The sequence below is a fragment of the Centroberyx gerrardi genome, chromosome 11 (genome assembly GCF_048128805.1).
Source record: "Centroberyx gerrardi isolate f3 chromosome 11, fCenGer3.hap1.cur.20231027, whole genome shotgun sequence".
Classification (NCBI taxonomy): Eukaryota; Metazoa; Chordata; class Actinopteri; order Beryciformes; family Berycidae; genus Centroberyx; species Centroberyx gerrardi.
The window spans coordinates 30,335,966-30,357,752 of record NC_136007.1 but is presented as its reverse complement, the minus strand read 5'-3'; the positions used below and the strand labels follow the sequence as shown (position 1 = coordinate 30,357,752).

Below are 21,787 nucleotides of genomic sequence, written 5' to 3'. Positions count from 1 at the left end.
CTTTTGTTAAGAAGACACTAAAGAAAGAGACCCATGTTTTTCGAGCTATTCTGTTGCTTTTTGTTGTTTTTCTCATTGGATGGGGCGGTGTGTGACATTGCTTTGAGGTTTCTGTGACTGTGAACCCAACCCACCCACCCCACCCCCCACACCCAAATCCCCACATCCAAATCCCCAACTCACCCACCCCGACCACCCCACCCCTTCCTCCTGCCGCTGTAGGTGAGGAGATTATGCTTTACTTTCGTTGCCATTTGTCTGGGGAGCTTCATTGGGAACCGTCTTCACCTCGGTGGTGGCGTTCTTCACCTCCGTCTCGTTTTTAGTTTTATCATCCTTCACAGTCTTACCGCTAGAGGGATAAAACAGAGAGAGAGAGAGAGAGCCAGAAGAAAAAAAAAAAGGAGATTCCGTTAACAGCGAATCACGTCTCTCTCGCAGCAAAGCTGTCTGTTCAGAGCTGCCTTTTGTCTAATTTTTCAAAGAAAGGAGAAAAGGGGGGAAAACATGCAAGATGCTTTGAGGGAATTTGTCTTTCCTCCTGGAATTGAATACATTTCACACATAACAGGATCAAGCTCGCTATCCTAGCCAGACATCAAATAAGAGCACATGGATGTCACAGCTATTTTCAGGGAACAATGAATGCTGATGTGGAATGAGACAGGGCCAGTACAGTAGAGCACAATACATGAAGGAATGAAAGACTCAGGCATAACCTACAACACACACTACAATACACAAGAGGATTACACGCCGTCTGGACTGAGCAGGGACACAATGGAAAGAGACTTTAAAGCCATATCTCACTGTAGTAGAACATTTTCAATTTTTAGCACGTGTACCCCGGTAGGAATTCATTTGCAGTAATGTGGTGCTCTAGCTTCCATTTTGAAAATGTAGTCTGAAAAGTTGGACTTTTGTTGAGTCGCATCACACAAACCATGGCGACATGATGACGCTTATCTTTTTTCTGCCCTATGTGTGAGTTTGCAATAATCAATACGGTGCTATATCCTGCTGACACTTCTATGAGTCAGGCTGATTTGCTTCCACTGTAATACAGACAAAAAACGAATACGTGCTTTTTCTCGAGTTTCCAGAGTTAGGGCTGCAACTGTCCTCGAACTGAATGAGTCCTTTCCTATGTCTTCAAACCTGGTGCAATCTTTTGAAACTTACACTGGTAAACTCTTCAATCCACATTTTTATCGGTCTCATCACTTACGTGCATGCCTCAGGTACCACTAGATGCAGTGGGCCAATAGCATTCTCCGTTACATCTCAAGATTGAGATCAATTTCTCACACATCACTGCATTCGACACAAAGGTGTAGAAACAGCCATTTACCTAAAAAGGGCTGTGTGGGTGTATGTGTGGCTGTACATACATTTGTACACTGAGTTATATAATAATAATTATTATTTTAAGTAGGCTGCCTGTACTTAACTGCCGTTTCTCATGAGAGAGATGAACAAAATCAACCCAGGCATTCTGGGAGGGCAGACTAGTGCTGTTTGCTTTCACAAACAATTCCCTTTATTTACATGGCAGCCATATTTGATTTACGTCCTACTTGCAGTGGGAAACACTCAATGTTTAACAAATCCAAGAACGGCAAGTCGATACTTGTGTCCTTGTGGAGAACGCTCTTCCCAAGTTGTCTTGGAGAGAACACACTTCTCAAGAAAACATCTTTACATTTGAGATGTTCTGTGTGCTCAGCGTCACTCAATTAATTAAGACATACAGCTGTTCATTTTCCTAGATGTTTCAACCATCTCTGTATTAATGACTATAGAGCTGTTTGGATGGGATGCGTCATTCTCGCAATGAACTTTGGGGCTTCCCATTTGGTCTTGTCAGCTAAGTCACCATCTGATACATCTTCGGTTGGCAAGTAAAATTCTGGGATCTTTATCCATCCTCTGTCCTTGTTGTTCTTTTGTTTTGGAATCGTACTTTGGCTGTTAGATATTGAGGCAAGAGGGAACAAGAATGCACAAGAGCACATACTGAGAAAGACCTACTTCCTGGAAGATACTGAAGCAGATGGAAACAAGAAGAAAACTCAACCAGTCTTAGAACAAAAGTCACCAAATGCTAGTGTTAGCTAGCAAAACAACGATTGTCAAACTGTCAAAGAAGTACCACTAAGGATATGAAACATAATGTTAGCATTTCACTATAAAGATACATCATGGGTGTTCTCTGAAATCCAGTTGCTGTAGCCTTTAATCTGGACCTTCTTGGGCAATTTGGCCTCCAACTCTGCACATCTTTGGAGAGTATCCAAGGATAATTTCAGTGTAGATTTTAATATTCATCCAAAAACCAGTTGAGTTTGCCTCTGTTTCCATCTGTTTTGCATGGCGTTTCTCACCCCGCCATGTGAATGAAGCCAATTAAAGTGCTTCACAAGGTGGCATATGAACCCCCCCCACCCCACACCCCATGGCACCAGGTCCCTTGAGTTGAAGAGGGGCCTTCCGCAAGGCAGGAGCTCAACACAACGAAAGAGGAAAGAGTGCAAAAAATGCTGAGCAAATGAAAAGTGAAAGGAGAGGAAGAAACAAAAGTGCCCTGTAAATATTTAAACAAGGACCATTGCAGCTCATCTTCCCCAAAAATATCTGTCTGCAGCCAAGTTTGGCAAGAGACACTACTCTCACAAAGAAGCTGAAAAAGTAGATGAACTGACTGACCTTTATGTCTTTGTTTTTTTGTGGGGAAAGTTCAGCCCCTGCGAGATATCACGCACAACATACACATTGAAAAGTTTGAAACATGGCCAATGAAATAAAAATAAAAAAATACATGGTTAATAGTTGGAGACAGGCTCGTGCCCAGAATGCTGCTGCCTTGAATCTTTGAACCAACAGGGAAAATCTAGCCAGAGGAACTGCATAACAAATGCGGTCTCCTTCAAAAACTAGTGCCCTTGAGCAAAGCATTTAACCCTAACTGCTCCATTGGATCTTCTCAGTGGATGTACATTGGATGTACTTTTCTTAGCAGTTACCTGCTTGAGAATGAAAAGGAAAGGAGACCCATAAGGTGATTTATCAAGTTTTACATAAGCAGTTTTGGCCAATACCACATCATACACCATACTACACACAAACACATATGGGCAATTTAAAGTCTTCAATTCACCTGACCTGCATGTCTATAGACAACCGGACCACCTGGAGGAAACCAACGGAAATTCCACACAGAAAGGACCGGGGCGAAGATTCGAACCCACATTCTACCCACAGTACTAACCACTGAGCCACCGTACCGCTGCTACTGCTGGTTGGAAAGTTATACATCCAATAATCCTGACAGCAATAATCCTGAATGCACAAGCACTCCTCAAATCCAACTCAACAGTCCTGCTGCCTCTGCAAAATTTCAGCACAAGCGCAGTCTCAGACCAATGGCTGACATCTCTATACAATCGCTGAACATCCAACACTGTTCTGAGCAGAGCTGAGCTGAGCACTGGCTGTAACGCTGAGAGAAGCCAGCACAACCCAAGTCTGTCATCTAGAGTTGACATCTCTAGGCGGTGCACAGTTAAAATTATCCTACACCCATAGCATCCACTTCTTGTACTGAACTTTTTGGGGTGTTTCAGCACAACCTTGATCTGCCATCATGGGCTGACTTCACTCTGCGGTGTCAAGTCAGGTTTATTTATATAGCCCTTCATCACAAAAGCATGTCTCAAAGGTCTTTACAAAGAACAAATCTATGTAATGCCATAGAGGTTGTCAAAGACGTTGCACAAGCTTTACCTTTCAGTGTCCCCGCCACATTTTTCCTCACTCTCTGAACAAGCAGAATCTAAACTGAATGTAAACTTTGTCACGTATTATCCCTTGTTTAATTCAATGGCATACCAATACATAATTTTTACCTTAATCATTTTACAAAGACAACAATATCCTAAGAAGGTGCACTGTTTTGGTTGACTAGTAACGGCGCTTATCCTCAATCCTCATCCTCCATCTTCAACTTCATCCACTATAACTAACTCACTGCAGTATTTGACCTTGCTTTTTCACCAACTCTAAATCAGCTCTTGAATTGTCAACAGCTGTTGAAGGTCCACTTCCCCACCTTGTTTAATGCTGTTGCTAGTTCTGTGTGGATTGCATGAGTGCCAACATGGCAGGAATTCCTTTCAAAACATTGTTTTAAAGGTGTAAAAAATGCAATTGTTGTGCAATGGCATTGCAGTAGCCATTTTTTACACTGTATGGCTAACCTCAAATGATATGTAACATTGCACCAATAGGGATCTATACTTGTGGGAATGGTTTACAAGGATATTTTTCATATCCCGAGAGAATTGGGTCCTGGGAGAAGAGCGCTGCTCAGAAATCCAATAAACCCACAAGTTGCTTGACAAGAGATTTCTGTATGGGGGTGCTGAAGAAAAATCACCACATAGATCAGTAGGAGAGTTGTGCTTCAGTCCCGTCAGAGTTATGAAGACAAATCTCCCAAATGACAAGTCGGGTTTCATCAAGGTGATGCTGAACTGACAAGAGCCCCACTTCCAACTTGGCCTCAACTCCCCATAATTCATCACTGACGTCTTCGTCTTCTGCTCCTCCGAGTGAAAAGCCAAGTATGAGATGGAGTGAGAGAAAGAGAAGTGATTGTCAGTAAGCTTCTATAATATATCTTTGACCAGATAGCTTGCTCATCATCCTTAGGGGGTGTCAGAAATCTGGAAGAGAACAACTTCAGCTGAGACTGCTGAGAGCAAAACTCAAAACAGTAACCCTTCATACCACCACTGAACACGACTTTCCTACCTACCAGTATGAACAACTGCCATGGGGAAAAAGCTAGAGCCTTAGAGAATTTCTGAAGGAATACTGACATGATAATTCACTTATATCTCTTGTCAAAGCATTGATTAAATAGTAATATATGTGATATTCACATAGTATAAGTAACTGTCCAAAGGCACATGCGGATTCTTTTGACCACTAATTTGAAATTGGCATAATTCTGGAGCAAAATGACTAAAAAATGTTATGTTTGATGTTTGGTGCGCCATTCAGCACATTTTGTCCCCATAATGATGCAGCTAACTGTATAATCAAAGCAGTGACATTAGTGAGATAGAAAGAGGTGGTAGAGGGTAAAAGGAGAATTGACCCAATGTGAATAGACAAATGAGTGGAGGGTGGAGGTGGTGGTTGAATGAAGACAGGCACATACTGGTTACATTCCAATGTTCATACTAGCATACCATTTAGCTGCCCAATACAAGGCATCCTTAAAGGAAAATTCCACCCGCGGATACTCTTACACTGTTAGATATCATCTATTTGAATGTTCAATGCATTCCAGGAGTTTTGCATTTTGCGATGATGTGCTGTAATTTTCTTTTTTGGTGGACCCACTTTCCCTCAACCTGCCTTGTCTACTTCTATTTCAGTTAGCGACTTCCTATGTTTCCCAGAAAGCCTTTCAACTCCCAGAGATCGGACTTGAACTTGTTTGTGAATATTGGGGAGTGTCTATGATCATGGCTGCACCCCTTACTCAAAATGCAATATGTCTTGCGGGAGAAATTGGTATCTCTGCCACTTCTACGATGGATTCCTCCTTATGTGAGATTGTTGAATGTCGGTGCAAAAGCCCTGCTCTGATTCTGAGGGACTGGCGCCATTGATGTTTTATAGCTGAAACATTTTCTGCTATCAAACTCCATTGTAGCTGTGCTGGAAATATGTCTTTGTGATGTCACATCATCTATGTTTGGCCAGTTATCCATGAGACTAAAAAAAATATACCACCAAACACAAAAAATAGGTCTGGAAATGCAAGGTACATTGCCAATACCTGTTTTTTAACAGTGTTTTAGGGTGGATTTTTCCTTTATAAATGGTATGCTAGTGGACTACTGGAATGGTAACAGGGCAGACAATTTGAGGAGTTGGGGAATGGAGGTGTTCATACTCGTCTTGGCCTGGTGTGGTCGAGTCTGTACCCAGGGCATTGGGCGCATCCTTGGTCGGGCCGTCTATTTGTAAGTCCTTATTCTGGGTGCTGTCAGGGGCTTTGACTGGGTCACGCTGGCTCTGTGGCCCATCAGCTTTAGCGGAGGGTGGGCTGGCTGGCTCTGAGGCAGGGGGTGTTGGGTTGGACAAGGGGGTATTTTTAGGGGTGTCACTCAGGTCAACCAGGGGCCCCACGTCGGGTTGGGCAGCGGGAGTAGGGGAAGGGACGTTAGCATTAAGCGCACTAGACTGGGCAGCAGGGCTGTTTTTGGGGGAGGACTTGGTAGGGGCGGCTTTGGTTGGGCTGGAGGCGCTGGCGGTTAGGGCGGTGCTCTCGCTAGCAGGGCTGCTCTGCGCCGTGCTAAAGCTCTCAGCAACTGAGTTAGTGGCAGTGGAGGGGAGCAAGTTCACCACCGTGGAGGTGGTGTCTGCAGCGGCAGGCCTGTTTGGTGAGGAGGAGGAGGAGGAAAAACAGGAGAGGAGAAGGGGAGGCGGGGAGTGGACAAAGGGGAAGAAGCCAAAGAGCCACCGGAAAAGTGAGGAAAGAAAGAAAAGGGCAACAGGAGAAATAAGGGGGTAGAGGGGGAGTGAAGGTCAAGGCATAAACACACAGAGTGAGTTCTACGTGCAGTGTCAAAGTAAAATCTACAGAAACAAACTCTTTGTGGAGTGAGGGGTGCACACAAAAAACTATCAAAAATAATATGGCAAACTAAAGAGAGATAGGAGATAGGGGTTTTAGGATTAAGATGACTAAGAGTTTGAACCTGGCATACAAGTTATTTTACTGTAGCGATTTAAAATAACTGCCACCTCTGTACCAGTATTATCCCATAACTTCCATGACAGAGTAATAACAGGACTTTAATCTAGTTAGGGTCTGACCAAAGTTATATTAGTGAGGATATTTTTCCATAATAATAATATGTTGTCAGGCTTGTCGCTCTGTACTTTCATTTACCTATCCATACATATATGCTACAGGAAGGCCCAAGTCCAGGACAACCCCCAGGTTGGGCAAGTGGTGTGTTCCTGTGATGGTGGGGGTACTCACTCAGGTTCTGTCAAAGGGGTGGTCTCATTGGGCTCAGTGGGACCCCCTCCTTCTTGGTTGGGGCTGTGTTCCTTCTCCGTCCTCACCTCCACAATGGGCTCCTTAGATTCATCTTTCCTGTTGTCAGAAGGCAACAGAGTAAGCATTAGCATTAATACACCAGAAATGGTCAATTCATTAAATTATTGATACATCTCTTACAGAGCGATGCACCAATCAGTCAGCCACCAATCATAATAGGCTAATTAATGTTCTAAATAAAATATTCCTTTCTGATGTTGTGTTATGAATATCAGAGCCTATGTGATGAGAAATGGTTTAATGTATTAGACAGAATGAAAACCTTTTTCATCAGGCTCACACTAACATAAACTTAACTGTTTGGATAAATACTTCATTTATTTCTTAGCAGCCAGGAGAACAATCTGTTAAACACAGCACTCAGTTGAAATTTTACTGTTTCTGCTTAATTTGTGTTCATATCGGTGGTTGTTTCCCTTATGATGATCATCGACTGGAGGTTTACCCTCCTTTTTATTTAACATTACATCACTAATAAGTCATAAGCTGTTAAAGGCCAAAAGGCCATATGCTAACTTACGTGAACGCTGCCTTGCCCTCCTCGATGTCCTTGTTCTTGGCACCCGGGCCGGCCTTCCCGCAGAAGTTGACGGCTATGCACATGAGGAGGCCGCACTTGTTGAGGAAGTAGCAGGTGACGTCCACACCCACCAGCAGCAGGAAGAAGACCACGATCAGGATGCCCACGATGGCACCGGTGCCCAGGCCCGAGCCGCCACCCGTTGCATCTGAACGGCAAGGACAGAGAGAGGAGGAGACGCAAAGGAAACAAGGCAGAAAAGAGAGGATAAGAAGAGGAAATAGGAGAGAGGAGAGGGTTCAACGTAGAGGAGTGAAAGGGGGGAGATAAAGATGGAGATTAAGAGAGAGAATAAGTAAAGTTAGAAAGAAAGAGGGGAGTGAGACAGTGAGGAATGCCGTCAAGTTTTTATTACGTTGCTTCAGGTTTCAACTCTTAAGACCTCAAGTGTGCTCTCTTCAGAGGGATTTTGTACACAAATCATGCCAATGCTACCAACTTGATTTTTACTCTTGAAAATCATCAGAGCACGCACACTTGAGGCCTTCTACTGTATCACACACAAGTACAATACTTCCAAAAATAAAACAAAAACACATATCTAAATATGTATGTGAAGACAAATTGTATCTATAGGGTACTATATTAGGTACTTTACCAAGAGGTGGGTAGCGATACATAGAAACATATCCTATATACGCATATTACACTGTATTAACCCTCCAATGGCAACCCTTTCTTTGTAGGTGGATTTACATAGCACTTTCATAACAGGCTTGTGACATGTTTTGTGACATTCATGACTTAACAATTAGCACTTCTAACATTAAAAGTCATGGAAAAGGATGAGTGTCAGATTCAATTTAAACAACGTGCCTGTACATTTACTCTGCGGGTTACCCCATTCTCCTGAGCTTGTGCCGAAAGCAAAAAGATACCCTGCACAATAAGATCCACCGATCTATACATCATATGGCCGTTCAAGCATTAAACACCTTGCAGTTAATATAGAGAAAATAAATCTCAGAAAGCAATTACAGTTCACAGTAAATGTACTTAAACAGTCACACAACAAAATCTGTTACAGGATAACATTCCACAAATGTTATGTGAATGTACAATGTAGTTATAAATATTGTGAGTACGTTCATAAATGTGCAAAAGAACAAGTCATGAGCCTTTTATGAATGTATTACTATACAAAAAGCTGAAGTCAAATGTCACATCCAGTACAATTCTCATAACTTTCATTCTAATTTACAATCCATAGTTTTTCTAACGGTTTCTAAAAATAACCTAAATGGCTTGACTATTACTGAAACAGTCTTGTGGTTAATTGGTCGCTGTGTGTACCAAGCCCCTGCCGCGTTACAGGGATGTTAAAAATTCTGCCTTCCTACTAGGAAAAATGCAATGGAAAACCCCCGTAGTCAGGATTCCACATAGGATAGGGCAAGATTTCTCTAAGATGCAGTTATCTGGCGTCACATCAACATAGCAGCATGCTACACAGCATTTATTGTCTATAATCCTCAAAATACACTTAAATTTGATTTTCAAGACTGCTTGGCATTAAATAAAAACAACTGTGTGGTAAATGGTTAAACATATACATTTGAAATGTAATGTTGCACTTACAGTTGCTAACGTTCTATGCTAACTAGCTAGCTAACGTTGCAAAATATCATTGACATAACATTAGCTGTTGCATGGGGAATAGTATTTTACATTGGGCAAAGAAAATATTGTGGGCATCGTTGTTTCTACCGTGGTCTTTCCGAGCAGCACCACTGGACTTTGAATGGATTGTAATAAAACACTCATAGGAATCTGTGCTAGTATCGCTAACGCTAATGTAGCGTATGTGGTTAATAAGCTAGCCTTCCGCTTACCAACCTATAAACACCTTACAAATGAAGTGCTACCAAACTAATACCATTTTAATCAAATTCTATGAGTTCCCATTAAAGCATTTTAATCAGCTACTCTACAACTTATGAAATGCAAAGGTTAAAAAAAAGTTAGCTTAACGGCTGTTTATCTCAAGTGGTGTAGCCTACTCTCAGTACAGGCAAGCAGTCTTTTAATTTATAATTCCACTTTGAGGGCAAAGTATAGCATACAGACAGGATGGAATAAACAGGGTTTGGGGCACAAGCCAGCCAGGGCTATTGGGCGTCAAGAACTTTGTCCTTAGCCCCCATCATAATCCTGGCATTTGAACACATTACTGCTAGCCCAGATTAATAAATGCTAGCCAAATTTCCATCCTTGTATGCAACCTATGGGCACATTTTTTTAAAAGGGAAAATCCACTTTAAAATATCATTTGTGCATAATTTCAGTGATCTAAGACAGTTTGGTCTAGATTCGTGAACGCAAATAAGACTCTACCAAAATTAGTAACAAGAGAGCCAAGACTTTCTTTCTGATATTCCATCAAGGGACAAATCCTGGAGATGGTCCACTCTAAACTGAATCGGTGGACACTGACAGTATCCTTGCTGGCTGTTACAGGGGTATGGGTATCTGGTTTGAACTCCAATTAAATAAAATGAATTCATGCAATAATTCAGACAAAACATTTTAAGAGACTGCAAAGTCAGTCTCTTATTCCTTTTCAATTCCATATTCATTTGTTCTCCATTCAGCTTTGGGAGAGCCTTTTTCATGTTCACAAATATTGACTGCGAGGTTGGATTTTCACTTCAAGGGGACAAAACAAGCTACTTACCAGAACTCAAATTTATGTCCCGCAATGAGTTACAACAAAACAAAGGATTTATGATGCTTACTTACTGGCTTACAGTGCTTAATGCATGTGCATGGACCCAAAAAGTTATTACTCATTGACAAATCTTGTTATATACAAACACACACCTCAGTAAAACTACTGAACAGAATATTAAACACTGTTAATCACCACACACTACATTAAATCAGCATTACAAAAATATTTTTAAATTATTTACTGATTATTTGTAGTTAATGGCACAAAATGAACTCTGGGACATGATAGTATCAGACAACATTTTGTGGTTAGTCATGTCAGATCCACACAAACAGTTGTTTTAGGATCACAGTTACTTTTTGTAACTAGATATCATTTATCATGAAGACCTATCCAGCTCCCCTAGCTGTCTTTTTCAGAATCCAGTGAAATAAGCAAGAGATGAAGGCTTTGATTAAAATTAATGTCTGTCTTCCCGTTCAACACTGACACCACTTGAGCTAAAGTTGGTGAGGCTGCGCTTAAGGCTGTCCCTTATCTTACTATAACACACACACACACAAAGATTGTGGCAATCACTTGCCAACATTTGCAATCCGGGATCAAGGGCTCACCAAAGTGTTTGAGGAGAAAGTGGGGACTTTGCTGTATGCAACCTTATGCAAACTGATTGGTTCTGAATATAAACCCTGTTCCCTGAAGGTGGGGGATGAAGTACAACAAATAGCTATTGGGGAGTGCGCTTGGTGCTGCAGTTCTATTCAGTCTTACCTATGAAGCCAATGAAACACATCACACATAGGAAGGCCTATGTGTAACAGTTGAATGATCACACTTTCAAGCTATACTTATATGCCCAAACGCCCACCTTTGATTGAAACCACTTCTCTGGAGGGTGTTGACAGTCTTTCTGGGAAATGTAGAAAATCACTAATGTAGACGAGGCAGGTTTAAGGAAATGGGTACACCAAAAACATAAATTACAACCCTTCATCACAAAATAACTCTTGGAATGCATTGAACATCACAGATTGATGATATATTGCAGTGTAAGAGTATCTAAGGGTGGAATTTTTCTTTTTACTGCTGGTGGCCCGTTCATTTTTGCACTTCACCCTCATGTGAATAAATCCTAAACACCAACCCAAACTCAATTTATACACTCTTAGAGCAGAGTTTGGCACCTGTAGATGATGAGCATTCTTCCTCCATAGGATGCTGCCATAGCACAGGATGTAGATATGTTGCTGGTTAAAGGCAAAAACTGCCTTTGGGTCCTCTCAGAAAGATTTCTGTTAACTTAGTTCAAATTTTTTTCAATAGAAAATGTAAAAACATTGCTATCTGATTGAAGCATTGATCAAAGATGCACCAGAAGGTATATTTAGATCAAAAGATATGATCAAGAGCATTTGACTACTAAGGCTCGTGACGAATGAACCGTCCCCTCCATTCTGCCTAGTGAGTGTTTTTTCCTGCTCAGATTTAGCATGGAATACAGTCCTGCAATAATAGATGCTGGATTTGTCAAATGTCAGATTTCATGAAATTTCAGGAGACAAGGCTGGCTAATCGGTGAAATCAGCTGGTGTAGTGTTTGGTTGGCCTTTTGGCCCTCCATGGCACATGGTTTGACACCCTTGTTTCAAGTCAACACTTCGTCCCTGATTAGACCTTGTGTGAAGTGTCTGCTGAGACAATCTTGCTGATAAATTTCAGAGAGTTCATAGTTTGCACCCAAACTTAACTGCTGTGGATGGCCTGAATCTTAAATGTTATGCACCACAGAGATGACAGGGAAATCCTCTAAAAGAACCTACAATGCCAGGGAGCCATTGTGGTACAGGGCCTAGTCATGTAGCTTTTCTTTTAAATTAAATTTGTATTCCTTCTCCAAGAGGTTGTCTGTCCGTGATGGCAGTATTTGCTGCACTTGTACGGCAGAGAGAGACTTTTTCAAGTGAAAGTTGAGGAGCGTTGTCCATTGCCCGCCCATTGTGAAATCATCTCAATATGTAATTTAAATTCACCATCGTCAAGACAAAAACTGTCTTTGGCAGTACTCTCGCCTGCCATTCTTCATTTAGCCTACTCTGATGGCTATGATCAAAATAGCAGGGGCATGCCACAGCACAGTATACCTGTGGGAGAACGCGGCGTTGCAGACAACACTTGTTTTTCCTTTGCCCAATGCTTCATTTGCATTTTAACAGGCGCGATAAATCATGTGGCGTGTTTTTAATGCCGGGGGGGGTTTTCTCACCAAGGCTTCTCGGAGAGGGAGAGAGCACAAATCCGTGTGTCAGCAAGGACTACGGGAGATTTCTCTTACAGGCTTGTCAGGTGTTTGCTGCAAAATCCCTGACAGCCTGCTGATAGTAAACAGCATCTTATAAGTCTCAATTGCATCTAAAGCCACAGATTTGCGAGAGAACAAATTCATTACATTTGGTGTTAAATTGATAATTGGTCATTGTCCAGTATAGAAAATCTGCTAGTCTAATGTACCAGTGCATTGACAGAATACTAATATTGCCAATAGACTTAGCATAATGGTATTGGATGGACCATAATATGTATATTTTTATGCTGATCTGGCACTTCAATATTTAGTAATCCATATTTAAGTAACCAATCTATACTCTTTCCTATACCTCTATTTAACATGTTAGAATTGTCAGCTGAATATGCTTATATCACCCAACAATTCTTATTGTTTTATTATTTCTACTGTTTAATATGTTACAGTTTTATATTTTAGATTCTATTTTTGTACTTCAATTTTTTCCTTTCTTCCCTATTGAATGCTATTAATTTTGCTGCTGCAACAACCTCGTTCCTGCCGTGGTGTGGCACTGCACTGCCATCAAAATAATGTCAAATTCAGAGTCTCTTTTCTTTTTGGCCACAAGAAGGCAGAGTGACGCCGACAACTGATTCCCTCTCTGACTCACCCCATAACTTCATGTGTTGTAGTAGTGAGGCAACAGACCCTACAGACTGACATGTCAATTGGTTAGAAAAAAACATTATGAATTGCTGACTAATTTTGATGGGATAGGGGATGAAGAGGGGGGTGGATTAGGGAAAATACCATCATCAGAAATGACCAGGTTTACCTATTTTGTTAAACTGTGTTTCTGTAAAAACCTTCATCCAGAATTAGAATGTGCAATTTACACCAACTTTTAACTTGTACTCATTTAAATAACTTGCTAATCCAATCAGGTTGCTTCAAAATGGGCATATGTTGTTAGGCTATGCCAAAAAAGTGCATCCAAACTTCATGTAAAATAACAGCCACTCTTACTGTAGTTTCTATGCAGCATGCCTGTGTGGCAGTGAAAGAAAAATATTACGTTTGGCGAGCTCCAGTAAGGCTGACGGCGCACACACTTAGATGACGATGCTGATTAGCCAAAATGAAAATCACTCAGCACTGATCAGCAGCATCATTACTCAGAAGGCACAGATGAACAACAGTAGGAACCAAGGAACACAAGGAACAAGGAATACCTCAGGGGTGTCTTAACCTCCTCTTATCATTTTACCATGTGAGAGAACTTAGTTGAAGACCCAGCCCAAGAAGGAAGGCCAGAAGATCACCTGTCAGAATCTACAGGTACTCCTACTTTTCTCTTTTGCCGATATAATTCTTACATTTCAACTTTTCCTAACATAATTCCACCTAATTATTCCATCTGTAGGCACAGGTGTAAGCAAGCAACCTAGAGTTTTACAGGTGCTGCTATATCATGACTCACAATCAGAAAAGCTACATTGACCTCACTGAATCCACTCCATTCAAAAGAGCCAACATGAAAACTTTCATTTCCTCATTGTTTGGATCTGAATTGCACACTGCTATACACAATGATACAATGTCGTGGAGACATTTTCCCATGTCACAAACTTTTAGACATGCATTGACTTTTACAGTATAGGCTAATGGCTATTAGAAACTGCTGGTCCATGAATGATAAAGGACTAATGAAGAGCAAACAGCAGGTTATGAGGTGTCCAAGGTCTTAAAAGGAAACAGTCCTAAAGGATTTAACATTGGTCATCATAATAAGCAGCATAAGATCTACCATGTTTCCATAGCCAAGACGTTAAAAACAAGCAACATTCAGATCTGTATGATTACTGAAAATGTATGAATGTTTTATTAATACTCTCACATAGTTGATCATGGCTGTAGGTGATTTTAGTCTCTTTTCACTTCAGTATTGCATCTCCTTACCACTTCTGACTCTGCTGGACTTTAATACAATATAGAGCCGTGGAACTCTGCCTTTTGAACAAATGGCAAATATATAGAGGGCTTTCAGGTGATGTGTTGCACCCTCTGGTGGCCATATTGGAGGTCCTCAGCTCTCGGGCAACAGTGGCTGAGAATAGCCGTTTGTGTTTCTAAATGTACAACCGTTTCAACAGGGTTGAATTTCTGTGCTGTTTTTGACTGGGAACTGATCGTTTCATCACTGATATGTCCGATTTTATGTTTAGATAATGCCAGCTTGTTAGCTAGCTAACCGTAGTATCCAGTCAGCTAACCATCACTTGTTAACAAATCTGAATTGCACATTAGCTAATGCATCTAGTAGAAGTTAACGTTAATAGTGGCTAGTAGGCGCATGTTACTTTAACATCAGTTGCTTTGCTATATTAGCCTGCTGGCTAGTTAGCTAGCTAACAATCTGTTCAGGTTAACTGAGCTGACTCTTCTCAAGCTACAACTCAGAGTGTTTTGGAGTAGAGACTAGGGCTAAAGACAAAAATCTACCTTATCAGACTTTTACTCATAGTGTTACTGAATGGATCCACAGCCACACCACACCACACCAATCTTTTTCAGGTCTCTATCTCTTAATAGCCTGGTTCCTATATATTTTGCCATTATTTTCACACAGCCAATTCTTCAATGGACCTTCATGATGGCGCCACCCATGATTGCTAGGTGATTTCTGATACAACTGCAAAAGCCTCTATACTGTATATATTTACCATTTGTGCATTTGTTATATACATGTCTTTTTCCACACTGTCCACATATGGGTTTAACAGTCCTGTGTGGGGTAATGCAACATCGAATGTAGAATACAGAATTTTTTGTTAAAGTTCCAGACAAAATGACGGGCTAAAATCAGCTTCACAATCCTGGCCATGAACAGTCAGTAGAATTCAGCACTGTGTCACACATTTTCGTATGTTAAGTGGCTAAAGCTTCCGGAAGCCATTATTTCCATCAAAGAAAAAGAAACACAATTTATTTTCGACCCTACAATGGTTACATGGAAATACACAGGTATGTACTTACAAAAATGTCTCAAAGAATAGAATAATTTCACATTATTGAAAATGAGAGACAGATTTTTAGTGTTTAACAGCTGTCGCATTAAATTTGAGCATTTTTTTCTGTTTTCAGGTAAAAAGAGAACATAAACCATCAAACAGCTGATTTCTTGGATTCGTGGAAGATCTTTTTGAAAAGATTATGTACACTTTGTCACAAAACACGATTGGTTTCTCTGCACAACCTTCTTACCCTCTCCTGACAATCCCTTTTGAAAATGAGCTTTTATAATTGATGACAAGAGAAAGTAAGGAAAAAAAAAAGAATACTCTGATTATAACCGATATTAAATTCCTCTGCATTCCTCTCATTTTGTACAGCAGGATCGTTAACATTTCAAGCTTGTATCCAAAAACAGAAATTAGGCACAGCATCTTTGCTAACACTTTACTTGTAACCTGGTTAACACATTCATAATGCTTGACTAGGAGCTTCAAAGCAGCTGCATAGCATTTTCATGAATACTGGATCATGCCTCATGTCAGCGTTCATGCAGTGTTCATGCTTTTATGTCATCTGTAACATAACAGAGGAATGATGTGTCTGTTTATTAGGCAATAAATTGCTAAATAAAATTCCTCTTTACAATTTCTGGTTTAGATGTTGTGGACACATAATTGGACAGTGTATGGTAATAATTCTATTCACCACCCCTCTGAAGATCGTATTAAGGCATTATGAATGTGTTACTAACCATATCTAAAATAAAGTGGCAACACCTTCCCTACATTATGTCCCAATATAGTACTCAAGTTCGTTGTCAAAACCTACCGAAAAAAAAATCCTTTCTGAATCTATTCATATACAACATGAAAACAGATGAAAACAAAATATAAACAGAATTAAAATCCCCAAAAATTGAGAATGATGCAAGTACTGAGCACCCTGTAATAACGTCATGAAACCGATGTCTTGACTCTTCGTCGTTTTTTTTTTTTTTTTTCTTGTGTGTGGCTGCACAAGGGTCAAAAGGCATAGAAAGCAAAGGAGTCTGGCCCGAGATTTCAAAGGATCAGACTATCCTCTTTCTCCTTGAACAATTAACCAGTTTATGAGAGCCAGAACACAGTCAGCATGGACAGCAAAAGAGCTGCCAGACTGTACGTCACAGATCGGCAACCGAGGGTAGCTGAGGTCACGGACACACCACAAAAAACAAATATATATGCACAAAAAGAGGTTTTTTTTAAGTGATATTCATAGCAAAAAAGTGTGACAAGGACAAAAAAACAAAAATAAAAGCACAAACAGAGAAAGAAATTTGTGTGTATGGCAATGTCATGGTCCATAGGTGCCCAAGGAGATCACACATGGAGACAGGAAGAGGACACGGAGAGAAGGGAAGTGGGAGAGAAATAGGGAAAAGGAGAGGGAGAGAGAGAGAGATAGAAAAATAGGTCAGAAATACAGAAACATAAGTCTGAAAGGTTATTAGAGACTGAATTGAGGAATAAAAAAAGGAAATCTAAGTTAGAGGATCAAAGCAAAAAAGAAGTCATAGCATGTTAGTAGCACGGCAAAATGGCGTGGTTCATGGCAAGCATGGGTGGAAGGTCACACAGATGGAGGTGTCGAGGTTTGGGGGAGGGGGGTGGGGGGGGGGGGGGGGGATGACGACAGAGACCAAGACATTTAAAGACACACTACAGGCCAGCCTCCCTGGTCTAATGTAATGTACAATGTACATGAACAAGGAGTGTTTCTTAATCAGTCGTGGTTCTGACCAGAGACGACGGCCTGGATGTGAGAGCACATCCACGAGAGTCGTTCTGTTTTCCCCTCGTTCGCCACGGCAGGGAGAGTCGCCCATGCAAAAACCACACATCCAAAAAACAGAAGCTGGTTACGAAGGTCAAGTCAATGGCATGGATGAATGGGTGATCTCATGTTATCAAAACTGCAAAAGTTAATAGCTGTTTTTGTAGTTTTACTCCGATGTCAACCTTAGCTGGGGAGATTTGGATGGATCAGTTTTCAGCACCTGCGACCTCTGTGTCCCGAATAGCAATTTGCAAATAATGTGTTTATTTTGACCGACTCCTGAATTATGGTGATTTGCCTCCATAATGGAGTTGTTTTATCTCTCCGCAGCCGGGCAGCATGATGCCTTCTATGAGTCTGTGGCATGCAAATGCTACCACGCTGTACCCGCAGAGAACTAGAATTACACAAGCCAAATTATTCAAATGTTTTGCTCTTTGTCATCCGACAGATTCAAAAGAGCCAACTCCTAAAGAAGAAGCGAACTTTGCGTTACTGTGTTCACAGCAGTGAGTTTTCCCAGAATTCCTCCACTCCAAAATGCATACAAATCACTTATGATTGAGCATTTATTTTGTTTTTTTTGTGGGCTTTTACAGGACTGTGGTTTTTGAGAATGCGTTTTCCAAAATGAAAAAGAAAACAAAATGAAACAAATGACTGAAAACCAACCTTGTATCACCCCTGCATTCACAAATTGCGTTGCAGTGCCAATTTAGCGCACGGAGCCAGTCTGCAGTTACAAAAGAGCAGCTGTTTTTAGCCGACTTTACCAAGAACAGCTGTGAAACCTACTGAAATTCAGTGCAGATGTTGTGACTAAAAATAAACCTCTCAGCAATTTTCCACATGCCTTGAAGTTAAGAAACAGCATTGCCGTGGGCGCTGCAACTTGGAAGCGAAGCTAAGAAATCCCAAAACAAAAAATGAAAATAATTAAGTGAATTAAAGGGGGGACTGGGATGGAGTCCATGTGAACTTGCTCTGGTGGTATTATGAGTGATCCAAACCTCCCACTGCTATATGGCTGTTACCCAGCAAGCGCATGAAGAAGAAAATAACCGGTTTTCTTTATGTGCCATGCACTGGCAGTTGCCTTTTAGGGTCTCCAGTAAAGTATTGACAAAATTAATCCGGTTGGAAGTGGCACCATGCAAGGGCTGTAGGGCTGCCTCCCCACCAAACTAGGCCACATATTCAGGTCAGTAATGTCAGTCATGAACCCTGAACCGAGACCCACTAAACCTGGCAGTGGAAGACAGAGAGAGAGAGAGAGAGAGGTTGAGAAGAAGAAGAAAAATGAGAGCATGGAAAAAAAGAAGAGGGAGGGGGAGATGGAGTCAGACATATCAAGTAAGGGAGAGGGTAAAAAGGATGAAAATAAGAAAAACAGGGACGGGATATATGATGGATGGATGATAGATTTTTTTATTTTTTTATTTATCCTTTATTTTATCAAGCAGTCTCATTAGCTGGGTTATCTAATGAAAGTTTTTTTTTCCCCTTTTTTTATTTTTTATTATGAGGTATCGAATTTGATAAGCTGAATGGAAATGGCAATATTCAATAAAATGTCTCCATTCTCGCAAAAAAGTTTTTATGCTTGCTTGACATTATATATTATTATATAATATTATATAATATATATAATATTCGCTTGACAGTCGGACGGAAACATAGCTAGCTCGATCGTCTGTTTTTCAAGGAGGAGAGGGAAGGCGAGAGAGTCCTTGAGACTGGAGGATGGAAGGATAACAGAGAAAAAGAGAAAGACTGAGGGTTTTGTTTACCATGGAGGAAGGAAAGCGATAGTGAGATAGAGAAGGAGAAAGAGATATAAAGTGTTGTGTTGCTCAGGTGTAGTGCAATGGGGAGGCAGCCCGAGTTAAAATGCGAACCTTCCACACCACACAGCAACAGAGCAAGGGCTGACCGTGACCACTGGGGTAGAGGGGGGATTTGGTATGAACTGGACAAAATGTTCTGGGCCTGACGGATATCATCTGCTCTGACTTTACTGCTCACTGAACCTGAGCAACAACGCCGGCCTCATATGAGGCTATGAAGGCCAGGAGAGCAGAGTAGCATGATGCTCAGCTATATCTGCAGCAGCGGAGCATCACAGAGAGGGAAATAATACTCTGCCGCTAGACAGTGAGTAATCCTGCTCTGCTCTTTGTACGTATGATTCAACAGTTATTGTTGATTTCTTGCAGCCTGGTCTCTGTAATGTTGTGAACTGAGTACAACCGGACTGAGTCTTCAAATGCAAATAACGTGCTCTGCGCAGGTAAAATGAGAGAAATACGTTTCCCCACCAGGAAAGGATTACATGGAGGAGACAAGACTAGAAATAGCTAGTACTTTGATGGTGGAACCGTAAGGGTGTGGACCCGGGTTCAATTCCAAACTGATGAAGAAGAAGTTTTCTGCTGTGTGTCATGTCTTCATTTGCAGTTTTTCGTATTTAACCATGACTAAAACCTTAACCAAATGGTTTTTAGTTGCCTAAACAAACCTTTTCTTGTGATGAGCACATGAAAATGCTATTGCCACATAATCTTTTCGTGGTGGAGGAACATAATCTCCACATTATTCGTGTCCACAGTTTGTAATCTGCGTTTCAGAATTCGTGCTCATTTCACAACATTTTATGAAACTGTGTCGTCTCTTGTCACCCCAAAACTATACGCCACAATATAATGAGCCCCGTTTTTTAGGATCAAGGCTTTCAGCGGATAGCATATTCCCTGATTGCATCATCCCTTTCCACTCAAGTATGAATTTGACTAATAAGGAAGGTAAAAATCAATACACGTCCCCCGTAACGAGCTAAGGACAGATAAGGACGCTTCATTTCAGACTATCTCTCCAAACGGCTACATCTAAAGCCCCCACCCCCAAGGCTTGAATAAGCACCTGGTGGTGTTCGGGGATCCAAATAGAGGAGCTTTCGGGGTCACGGTGGCAGCGTCTCTGCACTGTGGTTGGTGTGTGTGGATGCTGGGGGAGGGTGGTGCGATGGGGATTTTACCTGGGATGGTAGTTGGCTCTGTGGCTGTTCTGAAGGCGAGCACGCCGGGCTTGGACTTGCCCTGTTGGTTCTCCGCCACCACGTAGACCTCGTACTCCGTATTCCAGTCCAGGCCGCTCAGCACCACGTACTCACTGCTGTGGGGAAGGCGGATCTCCGGTTTCCAGTCAGAAACATGCTTCTGAAAGCGACGGTAAAGGGAGAGAAATGTCAAAAACTGGGCTTTAGATCCAAATGGCTTTAAGATAATGAAAAACATGGTACATTCAATCAGGTGTCCCCAAACTTTTGACGGGCAGTGTATATCAATAAAGTTTCATCTAATCTTTCAGAGCAGAGCAGAAACTGCAAAGTGGTACCAGGTTACCTCCTTGCCCGGTATACTCACAGCCTTGTATCTGACCAGGTAATGTTTAATGGGCGAGCCCCCATCGTCCTGCTTGATCCAGTTCACCTTGAGGGAGTTGCCCCTGGTGTGCATCTTGGCCTCTAGCTTGGGGGCACTGGGTTCCCCTACACAGGAAAAACAACAGGGAATAATCATTAGTTCACACAAAAATGGCTGATGGGTCAACATCGCCCTTCTTGTAGCCTCTGAACACAAATAAGCTACTGTACTTCTAACCTTCCTTCAAAATAAGGTGAGGGTATGTATGTGTGTATATGTGTCTAGCAGGTAAACTAAGCTAAATATCAGATGGTATTGATTGCCAATTCTACCTGCCCAACAGATGAATGTGGTGCTGTTTTAATTTGCCTTTCATCAAATGACCAGACATTGTAATTAAGGCTGCAGAGGACACTTTGGCATGACAGGATTAGGGTTTTTGTCCATTGTTGGCTTAAAGGAGTTTTTGTGAAATTCTCCCATTGGTCAGCATAGCCCTTAAGTGATGAGAACATAGTCACCAAAATCATCCATGTGTCCCTGGTAGATTGTTGGCCACATGCTAACACTTTAGCATACACTGTGTTGAGTGATACCAGGCCACTACCATTATCTCAAATGTGAGGAAATGAGGACTTGTAGCAGCTCTAAAGCTAAGGTGAATACTTCTAAACGATAACTGGTTAAGTCTGGTGGTTTGGTGTAGGAGAAAATTTAACGTAACAGTGAAATTTAACGTAACAGTGACCAATGCTGTGTTTGCCAAATGTAACAGACAGACACACACACACACTCCATATTACATTCTTCTCAAATATATCTAATTTCATTCATCACTTGCCTTTCAGCAGGA

The 21,787-nt window shown here is 41.4% G+C and overlaps 1 protein-coding gene across 1 annotated transcript in view; it reads right to left on the bottom strand.

Moving 5' to 3' along the window:
* Positions 1-225: 225 nt before the first annotated feature.
* ncam1a (neural cell adhesion molecule 1a) overlaps positions 226-21,787 on the bottom strand; it is a 70,838-nt gene continuing 49,276 nt past the window's right edge. Inside the window, exons 12-16 of the mRNA XM_071926933.2 lie at positions 20,935-21,059; positions 20,547-20,724; positions 7,665-7,872; positions 7,064-7,180; positions 226-352 (exon numbers count right to left, since the gene is read on the bottom strand). Coding sequence (XP_071783034.2) covers positions 232-352; positions 7,064-7,180; positions 7,665-7,872; positions 20,547-20,724; positions 20,935-21,059 — 749 coding nt within the window. The 3' untranslated portion in view covers positions 226-231. The remainder of the gene's footprint in view (positions 353-7,063; positions 7,181-7,664; positions 7,873-20,546; positions 20,725-20,934; positions 21,060-21,787) is intronic.